The 17549-nt window shown below is 50.6% G+C and overlaps 2 protein-coding genes across 5 annotated transcripts; one reads left to right on the forward strand and one right to left on the reverse strand.

Moving 5' to 3' along the window:
* Positions 1-5871: 5871 nt before the first annotated feature.
* Positions 5872-15601, forward strand: Yif1b (Yip1 interacting factor homolog B, membrane trafficking protein). 4 transcript variants are annotated; one of them, XM_034523062.2, is made up of 8 exons: positions 5872-6029; positions 12063-12295; positions 12383-12487; positions 12576-12654; positions 12765-12822; positions 13651-13806; positions 13882-13975; positions 15308-15601. In XM_034523062.2, exons 1-8 carry the CDS (start codon positions 5984-5986, stop codon positions 15461-15463), a joined length of 927 nt encoding a protein of 308 aa, XP_034378953.1. In that variant the 5' UTR covers positions 5872-5983; the 3' UTR covers positions 15464-15601. The 4 variants fall into 4 exon arrangements, with proteins under 4 accessions (XP_034378953.1, XP_034378948.1, XP_034378957.1 ...); XM_034523057.2 differs by having other exon boundaries at positions 5898-6038; XM_034523066.2 differs by lacking the exon at positions 5872-6029 and adding an exon at positions 6060-6203.
* Positions 15593-16549, reverse strand: C1H19orf33 (chromosome 1 C19orf33 homolog). Its single transcript, XM_034523077.2, has 4 exons — positions 16392-16549; positions 16166-16278; positions 15938-16006; positions 15593-15776 (listed from the first exon to the last, which is right to left on the reverse strand). The coding sequence occupies exons 1-4, from the start codon at positions 16411-16413 to the stop codon at positions 15666-15668; spliced, it is 315 nt and encodes a 104-aa protein (XP_034378968.1). The 5' UTR covers positions 16414-16549; the 3' UTR covers positions 15593-15665.
* Positions 16550-17549: the final 1000 nt, after the last annotated feature.

Here is a 17549-nt window from a genome sequence, read left to right on the forward strand (position 1 = left end):
TTCAGGGCAACCTGGGACAAAGCAAGACAGGCCTCTAGTGATCAGGCCCTAAAACACTTGTCGTAACATCTGTACTGTACCCGGTCTTTGCTTGAGACACTAAGACGTAGGAGAAACTGTGGGTGGGCGGGAGGGGGCGAAGATCTCGGGATAATTGACCAGGAGTCGGGGAGCGTTGTTGGAAGGACTCTGTTTCAATAAATAAACAACACATAGCTTACTTTCATGGTGGCGCACCCCTTTATTCCAGAACTTAGGAGGCAGAAGCAGATTTATTTCTGAGTTCAGGCTAGCCTGGTGTATATAATAAGGTCCAGGGCTACATAGTAGGACTCAGTCTCAAAAAACACAAAACAAACACAAAAGATGAACAAATAAACCTCTGGTGTGGTTGTGGTGGCTTACACATAATACCCTTAACATTTGAGGAACAGACTGGGCCATCACCGGCTCCAGGCCAACCTGGGCTACCTAGTGAATATCTGTTTCAAAAAGGTGTGGTGGGCCGGGCGGTGGTGGCGCATGCCTTTAATCCCAGCACTTGGGAGGCAGAGGCAGGCGGATTTCTGAGTTCGAGGTCTACAGAGTGAGTTCCAGGACAGCCAGGGCTACACAGAGAAACCCTGTCTCGAAAAACCAAAAAAAAAAAAAAAAAAAAGGTGCGGTGGAGTGGCTGGAGAGGTAGTGAAGTGGTTCAGAGTATTAGCTGCTTCTGCAGACAACCTGGGTTCTGTCCATTCCCAGCACTCACCTGGTAACAACTGTCTGTAACTCCAGTTCCAGGGACTCCAGGGGATCCAATGCCCTCTTTTGGCCTCCTCGGACATCAGGCAAACACATGCTGCACAGGCATATGTAGGCAAAAACACCCATATGCATAGATAGATAGATAGATAGATAGATATTCAGATATATATTCAGATATATATTCAGATATATATTCAGATATATATATATATATATATATATATATATATATATATATATATATATATATATATTTTCAGGGTAGGGACTCCAACCCTCTGATAGATCCCCTATACCCAGGAGGCTGAGATGTTCCTACATCCATTCCAAAATTTAAAGGTGGAGAAGCTGAGTATTTAAAGGTGGAGAAGCTGGGTATAGCAAAGCCCTGTCTCAAAACAAAACAAAAACCAGCAACAAACTAGTAAGTAGTTTAGGTGGTGGCTCACTTCTTTCATCCCAGCACTTGGGAGGCAGAGGCAGAGAGGCAGAGAGGCAGAGAGGCAGAGAGGCAGAGAGGCAGAGAGGCAGAGAGGCAGAGAGGCAGAGAGGCAGAGAGGCAGAGAGGCAGAGAGGCAGAGAGGCAGAGAGGCAGAGAGGCAGAGAGGCAGAGAGGCAGAGAGGCAGAGAGAGAGGCAGAGGCAGATGGATCTCTGTGGGAGGCCAGCCTGATCTACAGAGGGAGTCCAGGTCAGCCAAGGTTACAAAGCGAGACAGTGTCTCAATATTAAATTAATAGGTAAAACTAAAGGAGGCACTTCCTTTGTTTTTCTCCCGTGGGTCTCCCCACATCCCTCTACGACCTGGACTCAGGGCTCTCCTTACAGCTATGTGGAGGGCAGACCAGAATCCTCCCCACAAGTAGACCACAGCTCAGATACATGCAACAGGCTCTATTTATAAAACTGTGGTAATTCTTGGGACAGAGCCCAGTTTAGGGCTGGCAAACTCTAGGAAGAGATACCTGATAATAAAACCAGCAACAATAGCTACAATGTAGCCAGGCGTCTGCATGCGCATGCCCTTTGTCAAGGCCTTCACCCTCCTGCAGGATTTCCAGTAAACGAAGGGGAAAATTAAAGCTCAACACAGAATGCAGAAACTGGTCAGATAGATCAGTGGTTAAAGACACTTGTGGCCTCTGTAGGTACTGCACCCAAGCCCACTTACCCTACATATTCATACACACACACACACACACACACACACACACACACACACACGTCATTTCTGAAGGCCTGAGATCAATCCCTGGGGCATGTTGAACTGACTCCTATAAGTATTCTCAGACCTCCATAGGCAAATGACCACTCTCATGCCCACATTCACACACACATGTGCACATATACACAACAAACACATACAAAATGGAGTAAAAGACAGAAGAGATAGTGCATGTCTGTAATCTTAAGACTCAGGAGGCAGAGAGGCAGGAGGATTAGAAGTTCGAGAACAGCCTGGATTATGTGAGAATCCTGTCACCAACAAATACAGAAGGAGACTGAACAGACAGGCATGGCGGCGTTCACTTATAATCTTAGCAGTAAAAGGAGGGAGAAGCAGGAGACTTGCAAGCGTCCCAGGTCTGGAGAGACTGCTCAGCAGTTAAGTGCCTGGCTGCTTTTGCACAGGACCTGGGGTTCAGTTTCAAGCCTCACATGGCAGCTCACCCCCATCTGTAACTCATTTTCCAGGGGATCCGCTGCCCTCTTTTGGCCTCTGAAGGCACGAGGCACATATGTGCTACACTTTCAGGCAAGCTATCTATCCATCCATTCATATAAACGTATATAATATCTTTTCTGAAAAGATTAAAAGCAGAAAAGAACAAATATTGTTGAATTCACGTCATTCAAGTCCCATGGCTCACAACTTTTAACTCCAGTTCCAGGGAGAAATCTAATGCCCTCTTGTGGCAGCTACAAGAACTGCACTGAATGCACATACTCGGAACATACTCATATAAACACAGCTTAAAAAATAAAAATTAAAAATTAAAAAAATTAAAAAGTAAAAATAAAAATAATTTTTAAAGATATTTATTTTATGTATGTGAATACATTACAGATGGCTGTGAGCCACCATGTGGTTGCTGGGAATTAACTCAGGACCTCTGGAAGAGCTGCCAGTGCTCTGCTGAGCCATCTCTCCAGCCCAAATAAATTTTTTTTTAAAGTCCAGTCTTAACCTAGTGGTAATGTTAAACAAACAAACGAACAAACAAAAGTCTTATTTGGGTGTTGGTGCCCCACACCTTTAATCCCAGTTCTGAAGAGACAGAAAGTTGAAGGCCAGCCTGGTCTACAGAGTGAGTTCCAAGACATCCAGGGCTACACAGAGAAACTCTGTCTTGAAAAACCAAAAAATAATAACAAACATTGAGTCAGTATTACTTCTGTATGGATTTTTTTCCAGTATCCACCCTTTCTCTTTTTCATTTGCACAGGTGGGGTTTGAACTCATGGCCTCGTGATGCAGAGCAAACACTCTACCACAGAGCTACAGCCTTCATGCCACTGCTTCCTAGCCCATACAGAGCTCAGTAGTACAGCTCTTGCTTAGCTCACATGGAACCCTGAGTTTAATCTTCAGCACCTGAAAATGAAAAAGTATTACACATAGACATGTATACATACATGTTACATATATGTATATATAATGAGTTAAAGTCTATGGAAGGATTACACATGTTACATACAAAAACAAGCTCAGTTTGGCCTTGACCTCTTTGTTGTTTGTTCTTTTGTTTTCTAAGGCTGGGTTTGCCTGTGTAGCCTGGGCTGTCCTGAAACTGGCTCTGTAGACCAGGCTGGACTGGACTCAGAGATCTGCCTGCCTCTGCCTCCCAAGTGCTGGGAGTGAAGGCGTGCACCACCATTGCTACACCACCACTGCCTGGCTCTTTTTCCCCTAAATTTATTTCTATTTCATGTGCATTAGTACTTTGCCTGCATGTCTGTGTGAGGCTGTCGGAGCCTTTGCAACTGGAGTCATAGACAGTTGTGAGCTGCCATGTGGTTGCTGACAATTGAACCCAGATCCTCTGGAAGAGCAGACAGGTGCTCTTAACTGCTGAGCCGTCTCTCCAGCCCACCCCCATCCCCTACCCCCCACCCCTTTTTTTGAGACAAGATTTCTATGTGTAGCTGTCCTGGAACTTGCTCTGTAAATCAAACTCAGAGTTCTACCTCTTCCTTTCTTCTTTCTTTCTTTCTTTCTTTCTTTCTTTCTGTTTCTTTCTCTGTTTCTTTCTTTTTTAAGGGAACCAATTCCACAGAGTTGTACTTTTTGTTTTGTTTTGTTTTGTTTTTCGAGACAGGGTTTCTCTGTGTAGCCCTGGCTGTCCTGAAACCCACTCTGTAGACCAGGCTGGCCTAGAACTCAGAAATCTGCCTGCCTCTGCCTCCCAAGTGCCAGGATAAAAGGCATGCGCCACCACTGCCTGGCGATCTACCTGTTTCTGTTTCTGTTTCACAACTGTTCAGGTTAAAAGTATGTGCCATCTTTAAGAACTCTAAACTCAGGCAGAGGCAGGAGGATTTCTGAGTTCGAGGCCAGCCTGGTCTACAGAGTGAGTTCCAGGACAGCCAGGGCTACACAGAGAAACCCTGTCTGGAAAAACCAAACAACTCTTGATCCTTTTGTCTCAGTATCAGGGGTGCCACACACACACCTTATTTTATTTTATTTTTTTAGATGATTTTAAAGTAGTTGACTTGAACTCAGTATATAGCCAAGGATGGATGGTCTTGAACTTCTGAACATCCTGCTACCACATCCCAAGTGGTAGCTGCACTATTTATATAAAAGACATGAGCATTTGAGGATTCTCAATAGCTAGGGACTCAGCAGACACCTATATATAGACAGATGACTATATATGTTCACACAAGAGGCCCACAGCAAGCTCAAAATGTCTGCTTTGCTAAGTTTTTAAAAAGGTCATCTTTAGACAAGATGAAGACTGAGGATGAGAAATGGAGGTAGGAGTCAGATGCTAACACAGAGGCAAAATGTTGTGTCTCAATAAAGGAGTGCATCTGATGCAGGTCTTCTCCCTGAGAAGCCAAATTCAGAAGAGGAAAGGGAAACCACAAGATGGGGTCACTTGCCGCCCATCTCCTTCTGGAGTGTTATCACTTCCCAGAGGCATTTCCGACCATTTTTCTTTGCCTTTGTTAGAAAAGGGTCAGCCACTGGTTGTGGTGGCACACAGCTGTAATCCCTGGATTTGGAATGTAGAAGCAGGAAGATCAGGATTCAAGGACATCTTTAGCTTAATGAGTTCGAAGTCAACCTAGACTGTGTGAGACCCTTTCTGAAATCAAAGAGGTGGGGGCATATTAAGGAAGAGAGAAAAGAGCCACTGAGGGACACACAGGAGGAAGTTAGTTTTCAGGGTTTTATGCTCAAAGTTGCACTTGTGTGCATTCAACTGTGGGGGCTGTCTGCAGTACCTTTGGTGGACAGAAAGTTTGAAGGAAGAGAGCCATGTGAGAACATTTTTATGAACTTCTGGGAATTTCCTAAAGGATCCTCGAAGAAAGTTACCGGCCCTCTTACGCCGAGGGCCTCTTTTTCAACTTTTTTTTTTTTTTTTGGCTTTGAACTCGTGACTTTTCTTTTCAGCTTCCTCAGTATTGGGAATACAGAAGTGATCCACTAAGCTAAACTTCGTTTCTCAGCCTAAATGGGCGCTGGTGCCGCGTTCCTTTAATCCCGAGCATGAGTTCCAAGACTACACAGAGAAACCCTGTGTCGAAAAGTGGGAAGAAAAAAAAAAAGAGTGCTGCTTTTGTGTAAACGATAAATGAGCCGGTACAACTGCTATAATCCATCATTCTCCGCGCCTTTCACCCTTCTTCAGCCTCCCTGTGCTTTCAGCTTAGTAAATCTAGTGCCCGCCTGTAAAGAACTACATTTCCCGTCGACTTCCGCGCTCAACAATAGGAACGTTTTCCTTCCTGCCTGAAGTCTCCTCCTCCTAGGTTCGTACCAGGCTCCGCCCCGCTGCCACGAAGTTACGGCCTCTCCCCTTACGTCATGGGCTCGAGTTCCCGCCTCTTATGTAAGCCACCGCCCACTCAACCAGGCTACCCACCCCCTAGAGGGCGTGGCTTTTTCGCGCCATCGTGACACCTATTGGGTCTTTCGGTACCATTGGGGCGTGGCTACGGGAACCGGGCGGGCCCATTCTGAACTGCGGCTGAGGCGTTCGCGGCGGTGGCATCTAAGCATGCACGCGACAGGTTTGGCGGCGCCGGCGGGGACGCCCCGGCTGCGTAAGTGGCGTACGTGGCCGGCTGAGGAGATCGGGCGGGCGAGGGTGTGGCGGGGCCGTCGCGGCGGTTGGCGAGGTCACTCCAGGTCAGACGGAGGTCACGAGATCCCGGACCTGGAGTTTCTAGGTGTGCACAGCGCAGGGATGCCACGTCCGGGTAGGGGGCGCATCGCGGGTAGGTTCTTTAGAAAATTCCTTTAAAAGATAGCAAGTTGGAGGAAGATTTAGTGCGATGTTCAGAGAAACGCTACTTCCATTCATTTGCAGTCAGAGATTTGACTTCCTGTGCTCCCCACCTTTCCGAGGCTCCCTAGTGCCCACGAGCTGTCACCCACGCTCCATAGTACGGCCCCTGGGCATTCCCTGTGCGGACAGGGCCATATTTACACCCCATTTACGCTCACAGCCAATACTTATAGTCCTGTTAACCTCCTTTTTCCAGCTTTGTTAACCTCTTTTCCCAGATGTGAATTAGAATTCCTCTTGGTTTCTCTCTATATATCTATGACCTGTTTGCTTCATTTATTCGTCTAACGTACCTTGCTCCACTGAACCTTGTGCCCTGGGCTGGAATTTGGGTACACACTAGTAACCATCAAAGCCCTTGTCCTTGCTTTCTTACAGCTAGAGTTCAGGAGGATAGACACCTTCCAAGGAAGGAAACACATTGGCTAACAAGAGTAGTTGGGGCGTCGTAAGAACCAGAGAGAGTGTGTATGTATAATCCGGACTGTGACTAGGGTTTGAGGAGGTTCCATTTACCCCTCACTCCTTAGCGTCTTGCCAGCCTTTGATGTGTGGCCAGCCAGCAATTATTCCAGTCATAGAGCTGCCAGTACAGAGCAATGGAGCTGCTGTGATAGAGGCATGGGGGAGGGGTCATGGTGCACACCTATAACCCCAGCACTTGGGAGTTGGAGGGAAGAGGGTTATGGGTTGCCTGGGCAACATGTGTTTAAAGAAAACAGTGGGAGAAGTCAGGGGTGGATTCCCAGAGATAGCTCCAGTTAGGGCACCTGCCCCCAAACCTGACTACCTGAGATGGATCTATGGTAGAAAGAGAGAATGACTGTCTAACTCACACACCCACACACACACACCTAAGATGAATTAGTTCTTTTTAATAGAGTGCTGGACAGATGAGGATGTGCAGTACACAGGCAGATGGGTTGGAGGTGTGGAACTCAGTTGTTCGAACTGGAAGTATCTTTGCACCCTTGAAGAGGGCATGCCTAAGGATGAAAGACCTAGGGGCTTCCTGGAGAAAAAGGCAGTGGAGGCCTGTGCCAACAAGATAGACAATTGAGCTGATGCTGAGGAGGGAAATCAGGAGCCTGGGCATTATGAGAAGGGACAGTAAGGGAGAACATTTGAGCAGAATCTCTAGTGTCCTGGGGATCCAGGACGATAGGGCTGTGTTAAAGCAAAGAGTTTGTCTAAGTTAGGACCTGAGAGGCCTCGGGGCTGAGGCTGGAGCCATGAACAGGGCTGAGGGCAGGCCACACAGGGCTGAGGAGGTGTTAGAATTTAATTCTCAGTACGGAGGCCCTTGAATTTTGGGCAGAGGATGAAAAGGTTCCTTCCCGTTCCACTTAAAGGGACCATACAGGTGATGCACTTGTAATTCAATTAAGGCAGAGGCAGGAGGATTACTCATGAGTTCAAAGCCAGCCCAGGCCACAGAGTGAGTCCCAAGACAACAGGAGCTACATAGTGAGGACTTGTCTTTAAAATAAAAAAGCCCAAAAGATAAATATATCAGAGGATCACAGAGCAAACAGTAGCGGCACAAGCCTGTAATTCCAGCTGCTTGGGAAGTTCCTTTCAAGTTAGCCGTGCTGGGGAACTTCATAAGACCCTGGTTTTGGTTTTTGGTTTGGTTTATTGGTTTGTTTTTCTTTTGAGACAGGTTTGTGCTATGTAGGCTGGCTGTCCTACATAGCTCACTATGTAGACCAGGTTGCTCTCAAACTATAGAGAGCCACCTGCCTCTGCATCCTTAATGTTGGGATCAAAGACATGCACCACCACACCCCAGCAAGCCTCTGTCTGTAAAATGAAAGGGTTGGAGATGCAGCTGAGTTTTAGAATTCCTGCTTAACACGCACAAGGCCCTGGCTTCTGTGCTCGGTACTTAGAACAGTAGCATCTCTGGCTATCCACTGGAGACTTCCTTCAGTGGGGCTGAGTGTAGGCGAGGAGCCTGGTATGTTGGTGGCACACACCTAAAATGCCTGCACTCCAGAAAATTGTGAGTTTGAGGGCAGCCTGAGCTACATAGCAAAGCCCTGACTCAAAAAACAGAACGAAAAAGAAAAATAGGTGGGAACAGGCGAGACTCTTAAGTCCAATAGGCAAGGACAGGGACAGAAGGGAAGGGGAGAGGCACTGGGAGAGGCTACAGGATGGTTGGCTGGATGTCAGAGATCAGCAGGAGGGGAGAAGGCTGAGGCCTGGAGGCAGCCAGTGGGAGTTCTGGGGAAGCACACCTGGGACCTCAAAGGCCTCAGAGCAGCCAGAGGCGGAGCCACAGGCACTGTGGCTGTGAGATTGCACTCTGTGGAGGAGGGCAAGAGTGGAGAATTAGGTCACCCATTTCTGAGAGCTGGAAAGGATCCAACCCAGAGAATGTCTGGGAAGGCAGGAGCACTGGTCATCTTATCTGCTGCTAGGTCTTCAGCAGGACCTACTGACAGAAGCGCCAGCCAGACATTTCTGGGTGAGACATGTGAGGTGAATCAGTAGTTTTGTGGCAGCCAAGGAGCGGGGTCGGAGGTTGGCACCACCTGAGTTGAGGACCAAATGCTCATAGGATTGGAACAAACAAGCTGGGCCAGAGGGATAGGCCTGTTGTCCTAGATACATGCAAGGCATAGGCAGAAGGGTCTTGAGTTCAAGACCCACCTGGGCCAGTTATGTAAGGAGAGCCTGTTTCAAAAAAGGTGAGGGAGGGGCTGGGGAAATGACTCCGTCAAGCCAACTGCACCTTGCTCAATTGAGAGGACCGAGTTTGCACCCAAGTAAACAGCCAAGCAGGGCAGCTCATGCTGTGACCCCAGCCCTTCGCAGGCCAAGACAGAATTACATACCCTTGTCGTCCAGCCTGCCTAGCCAGATCAGCAGCTTCAGGTTAGTGAGAGATCTAGTCTCAAAATGTAAGGTGGAGGGTGGTTGAGGAAGGCCTCTGCACACGCACACACGCGCGCACGCGCACGCACACACACACACACACACGTACAAATGGAGACATGGCTCATTAGTTAAGAACACTGTTGCTCGTGCACCCACATGGTGGCTCACAGCAGCAGGCAAAACTCAGTACACACATAAATAAAATAAGTCTTTGAAAACAAAGTGGCACATGTTCACACGACCCTTGTCTCAGCCTCCTGAGTGCCGGGGCTGCAAATGTGAGCCACCGTGCCCAGCAGTCAGCTTGAGAGACTGCAGAAGAGATAGTTGAAGGCAGGTTCACCATGGTCTAGTCAGACCAGTGTGCTGTCAGTGTGCAGTCTTATGTACACAGTTTCCAGTGCTCAGCAACCAGTATCCAGGACCCTTGGGGCTACCCCATCTCTGCAGACACCACCTCTCACCCCTGCTTAGACCAGTCTGAGAAGGTAGGGGTTCCTCTCACCTCCTCTGCCCAGTTCTGCACAGCTTCCATATCCGGCCCCATGGCTCATTTTTTTTTTTTTTTAAGATTTATTTATTTATTTTATGTGAATACACTGTAGCTGTCTTCAGACACACCAGAAGAGGGCATCAGATCCCATTACAGATGGTTGTGAGCCATCACGTGGTTGCTGGGAATTGAACTCAGGACCTCTGGAAGAGCAGTCAGCACTCTTAACTGCTGAGCCATCTCTCCAGCCTCTGGCTCAGTACTTAAATGGCTACTTTGCATAACCCCCACCCCAGACCTGTCTGCCATGTTCTCTAGCCTGGCCCACTCAGCAGCCTCCACTTCCTGGGTTACCCCCACGAAGTCAGATGGAACTTTTACAGATACATTCAGGTTTTTTTTTTTTTTTTTTTTTTTTTTTTTTTTTTTTTTTGTCTTATGCCATGCAGGGGAATTGAACCCTGGACCTTGTGTGTGCTTGTATGTGGATGGTCGAGATCAACCTTGGATTTCATTTCTCAGGCACTAGTTACCTTGGGTTTGGGGTTGTTTTTGTTATCATCTTAAAGATTTTAATATTTTGTGTGTCTGTATGTACTGGTAGAGGCCAGAGGGGGTATCGAACTCCCTGGAGTTGACCAGTTCCTTGGTGGCCGTGGGTGCTGGAGATTAAACTTGGGTCCTCTGGAAGAGCAGCAAGCACTCTTCATGGCTGAGCCACTTTCCCAGCCTTTTTTGTTGGTTTTGCTTTGTGTTTTAGGAGAGGGTTGGTTTTGTTTTGGTTTGGTTTGGTTTTTCGAGACAGAGTTTCTCTGTGTAGCCCTGGCTGTCCTGGAACTCACTCTGTAGACCAGGCTGGCCTCGAACTCAGAAATCCTCCTGCCTCTACCTCCCAAGTGCTGGCATTAAAGGTGTGCGCCTCCACCGCCCGGCTGGTTGTTTGGTTTTTGAGATGTCCTAGCAAACTGTACGTATCCCTCCTGGCTCTCCTGGAACTTGCTGTGTAGACCAGGTTGGTCTGGGACAGAGATCCTCCTGCCTCTGCCTCCCACATACTAGAATGAAAGGCGTGTGGCACTGTGCTTGGCCGGGCAAGCTCTTGATGTGGGCGTGGTCTTGTACCTGTAGGACTTTGAACCTCGGCTTCCTCTATGAAATGTGGGCAGTAGCCAGCTGCCTTGAGAAGCCATAGCCTCACCTGGTACATCTTACCTGCTGTGACTCTTAGAGAAGCTCACACCCGTGCTCTTGGAGGGTCTTTTCCTTCTTTCCAAGAGCCTGTCGGCACACGCACTTGGGAGGCAGAGGCAGGCGGATTTCTGAGTTCCAGAACTGAACTCTGTAGGCCAGCCTGGTCTACAGAGTGAGTTCCAGGACAGCCAGGGCTACACAGAGAAACCCTGTCTCGAAAAACCAAAAAAAAAAAAAAAAAAGCCTGTCCCTTAACCCTTGTGCTTGAGTCTGAATTGGAACATCTTTATTGATAACTTAAAATGGCGATAGCCTCAGTTGAATTGGGCTGTGAGTAAATGAGTGTGGCTTTTGTGTGGCACACACGGGGTGGCACTGGGTGCCACACGGGGTGGCACTGGCGCTCCACACCAGCCATGGAGCTGGCTGGGTTGCTTCCCATAGCTGCCCAATAGGGTGAACGTCCACTCAAACTTGTTCTGGGAACTGGGGGATTCACCTGCAAACAAGGGGCCATCCCTGCCCCGGGGGCCCTACAGCAAACAAGAGAAAAGAGAGTTCATCTGCTTGGATGCTCAGGGCTGTAGACACAAGTGGAGGAGGGGTGGGTGGGGGCTGCAGAGAGAGATGCATGCAGCAAGACCTTGGGGCAGAGAGCAGGGAGCCATGAGAGGGGAGAGCATTGCTGGCTGAGGCATGGCCAGGACAGAACCCTGAGCTGAGTATGTGCATGTCAGGGACACCGAGAGGCCGACTGGTGGAGACTGGGGGGAGTCAAGTCGGAAGGGGTAGGAGCAGGAGCTCTGTTGTCATGGTTGGTACAGAATTTGTAGAGTAGACCCCAAGATGAAGGAGCTCTCATTATCATTTGTATAGATGGAAAAGGAGGGGTAAATGGTGGGTGACAGGTGGATAAGTAAAGGATGGATGATGGATAGATGAATGGAGGACGGGTAAGTAGATGAATGGATGGATACATGAATGGATGAATACATGAATGGATGAATAGATGAATGGAGGACGGGTAAGTAGATGGATGAATGAATCGATGGACAGATGAATGGATAGATGTAGAGATAGTTGCCTGATGGGAGGTAGGATGGCAGCCCATCTGGCATCACAACAGGGGCTATTTTGGTGACCCTTGCCCCAGCTGTAGCCAGAGAGAGTAGTGGAACCTGGGCAGAGTTAATGGATTCCTTCCCTTTCTCTCTGTAGCCTCAAAGCGGAGGGTCCCAGTGTCCCAACCAGGCATGGCTGATCCCCACCAGTTTTTCGACGACACAAGTTCAGCCCCAGGCCGGGGCTATGGGGGCCAGCCATCACCTGGTGGTCTGGGCTACCCCAGCTCTTCATCCGAGGCAGCTTTCCTGGCTGCCCCTATGTCCAACATGGCGATGGCCTACGGGAGCAGCCTGGCCGCTCAGGGCAAGGAGCTGGTAGATAAGAATGTGAGTAGGCTGGCATGGTGGGCGGCAGGCTGGGAGCGAATGACAGGCGGGGGCCACAGGGCCTTAGCTTGAGCTTTGTCTCTCCAGATCGACCGCTTCCTCCCCGTCAGCAAGCTCAAGTACTACTTCGCCGTGGACACAGTGTACGTGGGCAGGAAGCTCGGGCTGCTTGTGTTTCCCTACCTCCACCAGGTGAGCAGCACCTACGCAGCACCTGCCAGGAAGCAGGTGGAAGGACCCCCACCCTGGCGTGCTGCCACTGCCCCAACTCTCTCCACAGGACTGGGAGGTACAATACCAGCAGGACACCCCAGTGGCCCCCCGCTTTGACATCAATGCCCCAGACCTCTACATTCCAGGTTGGTTCCCCCCCACACACAGACTTCTCGGGCGTGTCTGGGACAGGTGTTTGGGTGCCTGGTGCCATAAGGGCTTCCCTCCTCTGACAGTGTCTGTCTGCTTTCTGCAGCCATGGCCTTCATCACCTACATCTTGGTGGCTGGCCTCGCCCTGGGAACCCAGGACAGGTAAGGGTCCTGGAGTGGGGGAAGACATGGGGATGAGGCCAAGAGCCCTCTGAGAGGTCTCAGCTCTCCTGTCCTGGGCCAGCCCCACCTAGTGGCCAGTCACTTCCACTCTCCACTCGTCCACATGGAGCCCTTCAAACCCATTTGTGCTGGGCCACCTTCGAAACCAACCTTCCTTCCTCTTGGCCTCCACCCCACAAATCTATCCTTGTGTTCACAGCCCCCTGAGTAAGTGGTTCCCCACCTTCACCCCTTATAATCCCGCCCTAACAGCAACTAAAAGCTCTAAGAGGTGGGCCTGCCGTCCTCCCTATCCTGTAAGCTGTCAAGGCCTGGAAGGTCAAGCAGTTGGCCCTGCCCACCTCCTTGCTCGCCTAGCCCCAGCTGCTGCTGCCTCAGGGCCCTTGCACATCCAATTAGTTCACGGACACAGGAACTGCTGTTCCCCTCTGTCCAGCACCTGCCCCTTCACTATGGTTCATCCTGTGTAACTTCCTAACCCCAGGCTGATAAGGCCCCACCTCCCTCACAGTGCCTGTTCCTTCCCTTTTGTAGCATATGTCACAGAACTAGTGGATTCCTTGCTGAGGCTCCAAGGTGGAGCAAGGCCCTTTCTCCACCAGTGCCTGACTTTAGGCTTCAGCCCAGCTGACCTTTCTTTAGGGAGAAACCTTCCTGGTACCCTTCACAGGGCCCTGAAGTCCTCATCCCTGACTTGAGTGTCACTGTCTAGGGACAAACCCAGATTCTTGGTGGTGTCTGTTCCACCTCCAGTGCCGTCCACATGGAGCTGCCCGGGTGATGCTCAGGGGTCATCTCTTCTGGCAGGTTCTCCCCAGACCTCCTGGGACTGCAGGCGAGCTCGGCACTGGCTTGGCTGACACTGGAAGTTGTAGCTATCCTGCTCAGTCTCTACTTGGTCACTGTTAACACTGACCTCACCACCATCGACCTGGTGGCCTTCTTGGGCTACAAATATGTGGGGTGAGTGCTCCTGCCCTGCCTGCCAGCCCCAGACCTTGGCCTCTTTTTCACACTGATTCCTCCCTCTGACCTCAGGATGATTGGTGGGGTCCTCACGGGCCTGCTCTTTGGGAAGATCGGCTACTACCTGGTGCTTGCCTGGTGCTGTGTGTCCATCTTTGTGTTCATGGTGAGTGGGGCTTGGGGTAAGCAAGGCTGAGGCTACAGGTCTCCTGGAGAGAGGCTGGGGGTGGGGTGGAGCATCCAAGTACCAAATCTGGGGGCTAGGAGGACCTCCTGGAAGAGGGGGTCTCTGATGTGGGTCCTTCTGAGAGCCAAGAGCCAGTCAGGATCCTAGGCTTGGGGCCAGGGTTGCCCAGGACACAACCTCCGCTCAGGTCTCTTACTTGTGTTCCTATATGCTGGGCTTTCTGCCAACATGCCCCTCAGCTGGTGTAGAGTACTGACTGGGGCCATGGGCACTGCCATGTCTGGGTGTTTCTAATCTACTGGAGTGAATCACCTCCTCGGCTTAAGCCTGTTTCTTTTGTAAAATGGGATGCCTGATGACTGCACCTGGGGGTCTTGGGAGGATTTAGACTGAACATGACAGGGAAGCAGAGGGAAACACTGGCACTGACCCACAAGCATAAGTCTTGTCATCGTGTAACATTAAGGGAGCTGGAGACCTGACTTCAATCCTTAGTCCCCACATTAAAAAAAAAAAAAAAAAAAAAAAAAGCCCAGAGCGGATATACTCTTATAATCTCAGAGCTAGGAATGTCGAGACAGGGTAACTGGAGCTCATTGGTCTACCAGCCTAGCCTGCTTGGTTAATAAAAAGACCCTGCCCTTTAAAAAAAAAACATGAACCCCCCAAAAGTCTTCTAGCCCCCACAAATATATGTACACACACACAAACACACATGCATCCAAAAAACATTGGGACCTGTGAGGTGGCTAAGCAGGTACAGGGGACTTCCTACCAAGCCTGACAACTTTGAGTTCTCTCTGGAACCCACTTGGTGGAAGCAGAGAGCTGACTCCTGCAGGGTGTGCTGTCATTCATGCCAGAGCTCAAGTAGATCGCCAGAAACTTGAGGCCACCTTGGTCTTCATATCAAGATCCTGCTCTCTATTCCCAGAGAGGGAAAGAGGGGGAAGGCATCTGAGCAAAACCAAAAAGAAAATAGCTCTTCTAGTTTGTCTTCTGGAGCTGGCGTGATTTGGGAGTGTTAGTTGGTGGTAGGACACTGGCCTAGTATCTGCAAGAATCTGCGATGCGTGAAGGAGGGCACTGTCTCAGGGTAGGTGGAAGCAGCCAGGCCACGCTCTTCTGGCAATTACCTGGCCTTTGCCTCTGTAGCTCACTATGGTTTGCTCACAGGGCCTGGGGGAGGTAGCTATTCAACAGACGCTTCTAGGGACACAAACTGGAGGCCACAGGGAGGCAGGGGCTCATCCGGGGCTGCCTGGCACTTAAGGGTCTCCCACGCTGACTCGCGTTCCTCTTGCTACCCAGATCCGGACACTGAGGCTCAAGATCCTGGCCCAGGCAGCGGCTGAAGGAGTGCCGGTGCGCGGGGCGCGGAACCAGCTGCGCATGTACCTGACTATGGCGGTGGCGGCTGCGCAGCCGGTACTCATGTACTGGCTCACCTTCCACCTTGTACGGTGAGCTGCCGGCCTGGCCTCCAGCTCCCACACTCATCTCGCTTGACCGGGGCCCCCGCCCTGCAGGCCCGTGCCCTCCCTCCCAACCAAGGTGCTCATGTCGCCGGCTGCACACCCGCAACAATAAACATGATGGGCTCTGCGCGGCCTCCGCTCCTGACCGGCAGAGGGCGCTGGGGAGCGGAAAGGGCTGCAAGTTTAATACGTCAGTGGGGGGCCTTCTCCTTTTTCTTCTCCTTTTTCTTTTCCTTCTTCACTTTGGGCTTCTTGGCCTTGTCTGAGGAGCGTTCATGCTTCTTGCAGCCAGCGGCGTGCTCCTGGAGAGCCGAGGACGGTGAGTAGGAGAGGAGGTGGCCGGGTTGTGAGCGGTACTGGACCCGCCCCACCCACCTCGGCAAGGAGCCTAACCTGACCCTGACCATGGCGGGGCCTGGTCTGAGGTGCCAAAGAACATGCAGGGAGAGGAACGGCCTCTTACCTTCCCCTCTGCCTCTGAGTCGCTGGAGCTGCTGCTGCTGCTGGAGTCGGAGGAGCTGCCAGAGCCGCGCTAGATGAGGGTTGGGGGTGGTGTGATAGTGAGGGCAGGGACCCGCCCGAGCAGCTTGTAACCCAAACTGGAAGGCTGATGTGTGGCCGAGGACCCAGGACGGAAGCCAGTCCTCACATCAGGCTCTCGGTACTCGATGCCGGTGGTGACGTGACTTACCCTCGGCTTGTGAGCAGTGCCTGCCTCTGGTCGGCCCGGCGCTTTAAGAGGACAGTGTTTGGGGTCTCCCACTTGACCTGCCCCCTCTGGCTTCTTAGAACCAGGGCCCAGGGCTGCAGAGGAGAGGGGCGTTACATGGGTTGTATAGGCGTCGGAGCGTCCCTTCAGTAGGAATCCCAGGCTTTGGCCCCTTACACGGCAAATCCTCCACTCCCGGGGAGCGTACCTGCGGCCAAGTCAAACTCCATGGCGGTGACCAGTCTGTCTGGGTGGCCCGAAGCTTTAGGCCGTGCCCAGGGCAGGGGGTGGGACTGCACGACCTGCCCACCTCAGGAATTCTGCAAAGCCCCACCCTCCGGACCTTTGTCCCTCTCAGCTCTTAGGACCTGACTCACTGCACTGGCGCTCCCAGCTCCACCCAGACTTTCCTAAGTGGGAAGTGGGGGTGGAAGTGGCTGTAGGTTTCTAGGGGAAAGGGGGATGAGAGTAGTCATCAGTTGCCCTCTTCGGGGTACTTGCTTTCCGCGTACACGGAACAAAGTTAAAGTGCATCCTGGGAGCGACGAGGTTTGGTTGGTTCCCAGCTCATATCATACTTGAGATAAATAGTGTCTGAGGAATTTGGTGGCAGCTGAAAGGCTTCAGCAAAGTTGCACCCTGGGGTGATGCTGGAAGACAGGGCAGATGGGTTAAATTCTTAGGCTCGTGCTTGGCAGGGTGCAAGGTGGTGCAATGTGTTGCGTTGTTTTGGTAAAGGTAGGTGTCTTAATTTGGGCTTAGTGCTTAAACAGTAACTTATCTCATAGTTGTAAAGGCTGGGGCCTGGAGCTGGAAGCCTGCTTCCTGCTAAGTTGTCCTGGCTCTCCATGTCTGAACATAGGATCTGGAATTTGGGGCATGGCAAAGCCGTGTGACTTTTGGAAATACAAACATTAGCTCCAAGCTAGTCATTGTAATCTTACTACTCAGGAGACTGGGGCAGGAGGATTGAAGGTTCTATCATAGCCTGTGCTACACAGCTTGACAGTGCTGGGCATGGTGGCACACACTTTTAATCCTAACACTCAGGAGGCAGAGGCAGGCAGATATCTGAGTTCAAGGCCAGCTTGGCCTTACAGAATGAGTTCTGTGCCAGCCAGCAATATACCTGACTCAAGAAAATAAGGAGGCTGGTGAGGTGGCCATGTGTAGATGTGCCAGGTTAATGAGCTGAGTCTAGTCACCCAGAACCACCTGGGAAGAGAACTGACTCCTGCCAATTGTCTTTGAACTTCCACAAGTGCACATCCAGGCACATGCACACAAAACAAAACTATAATAGAAAAAATATTCAATTCAAAACACCTACCTATATGTTCCAAAAGTGGGCGCCTCTGGGCAGGAA

This window comes from Arvicanthis niloticus, chromosome 1 (genome assembly GCF_011762505.2).
Source record: "Arvicanthis niloticus isolate mArvNil1 chromosome 1, mArvNil1.pat.X, whole genome shotgun sequence".
In the NCBI taxonomy this organism is placed as follows: domain Eukaryota; kingdom Metazoa; phylum Chordata; class Mammalia; order Rodentia; family Muridae; genus Arvicanthis; species Arvicanthis niloticus.

Bases quoted from the DNA above. Each gene is read 5' to 3' on its own strand.
- Yif1b (XM_034523057.2), top strand. From the start codon at position 5,984: ATGCACGCGACAGGTTTGGCGGCGCCGGCGGGGACGCCCCGGCTGCGT. The intron at 6,039-12,062 runs GTACGTGGCCGG...TTCTCTCTGTAG, and splicing joins GCCCCGGCTGCGTAAGTGGC to CCTCAAAGCGGAGGGTCCCA. The intron at 12,655-12,764 runs GTTGGTTCCCCC...TGCTTTCTGCAG, and splicing joins CCCAGACCTCTACATTCCAG to CCATGGCCTTCATCACCTAC.
- C1H19orf33 (XM_034523077.2), bottom strand. From the start codon at position 16,413: ATGGAGTTTGACTTGGCCGCAG. The intron at 16,007-16,165 runs GTAAGTCACGTC...ACCCTCATCTAG, and splicing joins GCACTGCTCACAAGCCGAGG to CGCGGCTCTGGCAGCTCCTC. The intron at 15,777-15,937 runs GTAAGAGGCCGT...TCGGCTCTCCAG, and splicing joins ACTCAGAGGCAGAGGGGAAG to GAGCACGCCGCTGGCTGCAA.